At 42.6% G+C, this 6,000-nt stretch overlaps 1 protein-coding gene across 1 annotated transcript in view; it reads left to right on the forward strand.

The window, feature by feature from the left end:
- The window catches only part of Vps13d (vacuolar protein sorting 13 homolog D (S. cerevisiae)), a 236,261-nt gene that overhangs the window by 124,696 nt on the left and 105,565 nt on the right, over positions 1 to 6,000 (forward strand). The window contains exons 51-52 of the mRNA XM_013031922.1: positions 942 to 1,065; positions 2,556 to 2,791. Coding sequence (XP_012887376.1) covers positions 942 to 1,065; positions 2,556 to 2,791 — 360 coding nt within the window. The remainder of the gene's footprint in view (positions 1 to 941; positions 1,066 to 2,555; positions 2,792 to 6,000) is intronic.

Here is a 6,000-nt window from a genome sequence, read left to right on the forward strand (position 1 = left end):
CACTGTGGCTCAAGTAGTAGAGTGCTAGCCTTGAGCTGAACAGCGCCCAGGCCCAGAGTTCAGGCCCATGAGGGGACCCAAAAGTAAAAATAAAAATAATAATAAATAATTTTCTTATGCGGCCAACACATTCTCTTGTTCTCTTTATCTAGAGCAGTCCCACTTCTCCCTGTTTGTCGTTATTGACGGTGACATTTTTGAAAGCTCCAGCTTCTTATAAAATGTCAAAGTTTCTGCATTTGGATGATGTTTTTCTCCATATGAATTTGGGAGACATGTTTTTGGTAGTAATGTGATTGCATCACAGCAGGAGGCCTGTGGTATGGTGGCCCAGTGTGGGGATTACGTTTGACCATTACTCAGTTAAGGCGATGCCTGCCAGGCCTTTATCATACAATTACTTTCCTTCCTTGAAAAGAGTCATTCACTGGGAGATCATTTAAGATTGAATATTAAATCATTGACTCAGTGGTGTGATGGTTCTTCTCATGTGTCCATTTACAGTGGTGGATACAAAATGGTAATTTTCAAATTTTCTCATACTTTTTCTGAAAAGGTGACCTCTTTCTCTCTGTCTCTCTCTGTCTCTCTCCTCTCTCTCCCTCTCTCCCTCTTTCTCTCTCTCCCTCTCGCCTTCTCTCCCTCCCTCTCCCTTTCTGTCTCTCTCTCTCTCTCCCTCTCTCTCTGTTTATTCCTGGTTTTTCTCTCTCCTTCACATCTTTATAGAAGGATATCAGTTAATAAATGTTGAAGGGATAGGAAATCACCATATGGTTATTGGTTTCTACTTTCTCATGTGGTAAAGGACCGTGTAGTAGACTGGAAGTTCCATGCTGTTCACCGGGGCACACAGCATTATGGTGGTGCAAAGCACAATGGAAAAACACATTGCACTTGTTTCTTCGTTGTAATGGCACCTCCTTTGTCTCTGTATTCTGTAGGGATACCCTGGGAAAATGCTTCTTCCTACGAGTGGAAATCACCCTGAGAGGAGCTACATACAGGATCTCCTTTAGTGACACCGACCAATTACCTCCTCCTTTCCGCATTGACAACTTTTCTAAGGTACCAGATGTCATGGAGAGCCAGTGGGCTGCTTCCCGGGTGAGAGGGTGTGATAATGCGGTAATGCACTCAAAGGAAGATATAGAAGAGTAGGCCGTCTATAGCCTGTCAACCCTGGAATCCTGACTGTTCGGATGTGTTTCCTCATGGTTATTTTGATGGCTGGGCAGCCTTCACTCAGCAAAAGGAACTTTTTATCCCTTAATATTTTGACAGGAGACTTTGGTTGACATGATGTCCTCTTAGATTTTCATTGTAAGAGGTCGAGAAAGGAATTAAATTGTCCAGTGACAATGGGAATGAGCAGAGATGGTGTTAATTAGATACACAGTGAGGGTTTGTATGATCCTCCCAAGTAAAGCCCAAAGGAGAATAGTTAGATTCCTTTCATTTATTTATTTAGTTTTTTTGGTGCTGGTCCTGGGGCTTGAGTTCCTGGTCTGGGCATTATCCTTGAGTTTTTTGCTCAAAGGTAAAGCTGGACCACTTGAGCCACAGCTCCACTTCTGACTTTTTGGTGGTTAATTAGAGACAAGAGTCTCAGATTTTCCTGATTGGGATAGCTTTGAACCAAACTCCTCAGATCTCAGCCTCCTGAGTAGCTAGGATTGCATAATATGTAAGCCACTGGCACCTGGCTTAGATTCTATTTTGAATTACTCCTTTGAATAACTGTGTGCCTTACCACATGTGGCTTTCTGTAGCCAAATTCCCCATCCTCATTCCTTTCTGTATTTAAAGTATGTCAAGGGGAGTAGGGTAAAGGAAAAAAAAAAACAGCCAATGGAACGATAGAGATGCTTCCTTGAGGTATTTTGGCTGAAGTTGTTGCTGCTCCTCATTTTTGTGGTGGTACGGGAGACTGAATTTTGGGACTTGGACTTGCTGGGCAAATACTCTCCTACTTGAGCCATGCTCACAGTCCTTTTGCTTTTTTAGTTGGGTTTTAGATATGGTCTCATACTTTTACCTGTCTGGTTTTAGACTATGATCATCCTACTTTCCCTCCTGAGTAGCTGGGACCACAAGAGTATGCCATCATGTGTAGTTTTTTGGCTAACTCCTGCCTTGGCTGGCCTCAGAATGTACTTCTTGCAATCTCTTCCTCCTGAGTAGCAGACAATTTCAAATGTGAAAATCATTTGTAGCCTGTAATCTGAGCTACTTGAAAGATGGAGATACGAAGATTGCAGTCTAAAGTGGGTCTAGGCAAAAGTGTGATACCCTATCTGAACAAGAAATTAGAATAAGATGGTCTGGAGGAATGGCTAAATTCAAACCCCAGTGCTACCCTTCCCCTTATACAAAGAACCAAACAAAGGAGAACATTTGAGAAGGTGAGATGGGGGGGGGGGGCTCACTAGGGATTATTGCCTGTGCGATTTATTTAAGAATGATCAGAGCTGGAATCTCAGATGCCTGATTCACTTTGCAGTGACACTATCCATTCTGAATCAGTGTCCCTTTGTCCTCTGCCCTTATATCGATAGGTCCCTGTTGTCTTCACTCAGCATGGTGTAGTGGAACCCAGGCTGCGGACTGAAGTAAAGCCCATGACATCGCTGGATTATGCCTGGGACGAGCCCACCCTGCCAGCCTTCATCACTCTGACTGTGAAAGGGGCTGGCTCCTCTGAGATCAGCTGCAATATGAATGATTTCCAGGATAACCGGCAGCTCTATTACGAAAATTTCATTTACATTGCTGCTACATACACATTTTCAGGGTAATTCAGAATTAAATTACTGTTCCTGTAAGGCACAGGTTCTGATTTCTAATGGGTTTTAAATTTCTTAAAGTGCTTTCTCAAGAAACCAGAGCCGGGTGTGGTGGCTCATGCCTGGCATCCTAGCTACTCAGGAGGCTGAGATCTGAGGATCATGGTTCAAAGCCAGCTCAGGCAGGAAAGTGCGTGAGACTGTTATCTCCAATTAACCACTTAGAAAACCTGAAGTGGTGCTGTGGCTCAAGTGGTAAAGCATTAACCTTGAGCTGAAGACCTGAGGGACAGTGCCCAGGCCCAGAGTTCAAGTCCTACAACCGACCAAAAAAAAAAAAAAAACCAAAACAAAACAAACAAAACAAGAAATCAGAGTCTGGAGGACGATTTCTTCATTCTTTATCAAATCCTCATCTCTGAGTTTAGCTTGCAAGGCCATTAGGTCTAAATCCTTGGTTTTTGGTTAGCTTAAAATTTATCCAAAGAGGCAAGGCTCTTTCTTATTTTATAGGAGTTTCCCCATTAATCCATCCTCATTCTTAACTCCTATTAGGTTATTCTATATCTTAAATAACCCCCTTTAATCCATCCTCATTCTTAACAACCCCTTTTTTTTTTTTTCAGGTAAGGGGTTGGTTTATTCAGTAGACCTGCTGGGTCCAGGCAAGGTTGGCACTCCACGTGGCTGGGAAAGGCCTGGGAAAGAGCAAGAGCTGGGAAAGAGAGAAAAGAGCTAGAAAAGAACAGAGAGAGAGCAGAGAGAGAGAGAGAGAGCAGAGAGAGAGAAGAGAGAGCAGAGAGGCTGGGAAAGAGAGAAAAGAGAAAAGAGCAGAGAGAGAGCTAGAAAAGAGAAGGGAGCTGGAAAAGAGAAGAGAAGGAAAAAGCTGAGAGCTAGAAAAGAGCAGAGAGAGTCATTCTTAACAACTCTTATGAGGTTATATCCTGTATTTTAAATTCAGCCGGGCGCTGGTGGCTCACGCCTGTAATCCTAGCTACTCAGGAGGCTGAGATCTGAGGATTGCAGTTCAAAGCCAGCCCGGGCAAGAGAGACCGTGAGACTCCTATCTCCAATAAACCACCAGAAAACCGGAAGTGGCGTTGTAGCTCAAGTGGTAGAGTGCTCGCCTTGAGCTGAAGAGCTGAGGGACATCGCCCAGGCCCAGAGTTCAAGCCCCACGCCCTACCAAAAAAAAAAAAAATTCATCCTGTGTTTGGGATTATTTTGTGTGCATTTCTCTTTCCTTCTTTCCTGACATGGCACATATTTCTTAAATGTTCTTTCTCCTGTTTGTTAGTCTGTTTTGCCACTTTTCTCATTTGAGACTGACTAATCTTCACTGTAATTACTGGCGATGGTTCTGCAAACCCCTCCCTTGAGAATACTGCTCAAGCAGATATTAAGGGTCTTTTTTTAAAAAAATATAAACTTTATTATAAAGGTGAGGTACAGAGGGGTTACAGTTACATAAATAAGATAATGAGTACATTTTTTTTCTTTTCTTTTTTTTTGGGGGGGGGTTCTGGTCGTGGGGCCTGAACTCTGGGCCTGGCACTGTCCCTCAGCTCTTCAGCTCAAGGCTAGCGCTCTACCACTTGAGCCACAGCGCCACTTCCAGCTTTTTTTTTTCTGCTTATGTGGTGCTGAGGAATCGAACCTATGGCCTCATACATGCAAGGCAAGCCACCTTCCCAGCCCCGAGTACATTTCTTTTTGAACAGTGTTACCCCTTGCCTCATTTTCTCTCACCTTCTCCTCCCCCCCCACCTCCTTTCCCCCCAGATACTGAGGGTCTTAGTAGATCTACAGACTATAGCAGTAACTATAGCACTAACTTCACAGCAATTTCAGTGGCTTGGAACTGTAGTCTTCACTGTTGCTTGAATATTTATATTAAAGTGAAGAATATCATTCTAATGTTCTTGTAAACTTGGTATATACAAGAGTACTGGACTTTTAAAAATCAACAACATAATTCCACTTGCTTCTTCAGTGTTAAAATGGGAATAGCTGAATCTGCAGCATTATAAATCACTTGATAAGCACGACCATGAGTGTCATGGTCTTTTCTAAAATATCCTGAGTAATTTTTTGCGGGAATGAGATGCTCATCTCGCCCTTGTGCTCTCCCCCCTCCCCCCGCCTCGATTGGTTGTGGTTATTGTCCCCGAGCTCTTCAGCTCAAGACGATCACCCTACACGTGAGCCACAGCACCACTTGTGGTTTTCTGGTGGTTTATTGGAGACAAGAGTCTTAGGGACTTTCCTGCCTAAGCTAGCTTTGAACCATGATCCTCAGATCTCAGCCTCTTGAGTAACTAGGATTATAGGTGTGAGCCACTGGCAACCAGCTAAGAGTTCTTTATGTAATCTAATACTATATTACTTATAAATACATGACATATATATAGGGTATGCAAGTAGTTTTGTTGTGTGAATTGCCTAGTTTCTTGCTGGTATTATTTGACCAACAAATTTTATTTTGATGAAATGTAATTTATCTAACTTTGTTTTCTTTCGGTTGCATAGGTCTTAGGAAAGAAAGCAATTTTTTTTGGAAGCACTGGGTTTGAACTCAGGGCCTCATACTTGCTAAGTTGGTGCTTTACCACTTGAGCAACATCTTCAGTCTGTTTTTAAGATGAATTTAATGAACTTTTCATTAGACTTTCCTTTTACTCTCAGCCTTCCAAGTACCTAGGATTACAGGTGTGAATCTTAGTATCTGGCTATAAATCTAATTTTTAGCTAAACTCAATACTTTTTAAGATTAAGGGAAAGTGGATAACAAAAATTTCACCCAAACATTCTAAAATATAGCTACACTGCCACATTCATAGGGTTTAGGATTTTTAAGCCACTGAGAAACATAACAGGATTGACTTGGAGGGAGATGATTTCTTTTCATCCTAAAAGGCCTTCTGATTTCCCCTAAGACTTATGGATGGAAAATGCTGATATTCTGGCAGAGTCTGATTCATTGGGATGTTTGCCTTGACTTTTTATTTTTGCCTTTTTTTGGTGTGTATTTAGTAGAAGCTTTAAATTATTTTAATCATTCTTTTTTTTGGGCGGGGGGGTCTGGTCGTGGGGCCTGAACTCTGGGCCTGGGCCCTGTCCGTCAGCTCTTCAGCTCAAGGCTAGCGCTCTACCACTTGAGCCACAGCGCCACTTCCGGCTTTTTTCTTTTTGCTTATGTGGTGCTGAGGAATCGAAC

The sequence above is a fragment of the Dipodomys ordii genome, unplaced genomic scaffold (assembly GCF_000151885.1).
Source record: "Dipodomys ordii isolate 6190 unplaced genomic scaffold, Dord_2.0 Scaffold6, whole genome shotgun sequence".
Classification (NCBI taxonomy): domain Eukaryota; kingdom Metazoa; phylum Chordata; class Mammalia; order Rodentia; family Heteromyidae; genus Dipodomys; species Dipodomys ordii.